The sequence below is a fragment of the Penaeus monodon genome, chromosome 27 (assembly GCF_015228065.2).
Source record: "Penaeus monodon isolate SGIC_2016 chromosome 27, NSTDA_Pmon_1, whole genome shotgun sequence".
NCBI classification, from domain to species: domain Eukaryota; kingdom Metazoa; phylum Arthropoda; class Malacostraca; order Decapoda; family Penaeidae; genus Penaeus; species Penaeus monodon.
Genome location: NC_051412.1, coordinates 24,702,720 through 24,703,081, shown reverse-complemented (window position 1 = coordinate 24,703,081; position 362 = coordinate 24,702,720). Strand labels below are relative to the sequence as shown.

The 362-nt window shown below is 38.7% G+C and overlaps 1 protein-coding gene across 1 annotated transcript in view; it reads left to right on the top strand.

Annotated features, from left to right (window-relative positions):
- LOC119590460 (serine-rich adhesin for platelets-like) overlaps positions 1-362 on the top strand; it is a gene marked incomplete at its 3' end in the record, with an annotated part of 11,148 nt that overhangs the window by 5,941 nt on the left and 4,845 nt on the right. Inside the window, 1 exon segment of the mRNA XM_037939118.1 lies at positions 1-274. Coding sequence (XP_037795046.1) covers positions 1-274 — 274 coding nt within the window.

The window sequence follows — 362 nt, the reverse complement described above, 5'->3', positions numbered from 1 at the left end:
GAAAATGTATCCCTCACAAACACATCCAACCCAAAAAACAGCCCTCATGTAACAGGATCATCCACTTCAGCCACCAACCAGACTTCCAGAAAATCCACAAAGAGTAGAAATGGTTGGGGGAAAAAAGTACCAGAAAATCTCATGCCAGAAGACCTTGATGATGGAGTATTGACTCCTGCATCATTGGATGTTACAAGCGACGCTAATCACAGGTTGATGAGCCGGGATGCTGAAAGAAAGTATAAAGAAAAGCACATCTATTTATCAGGAAGAGGTAAGTTAGTGTAATAAAAATTAATGTTATAAGATTTCTTTTTGGTAGAACTACCAGATCAGAAAACAGAAATATGAATGCCTGTATC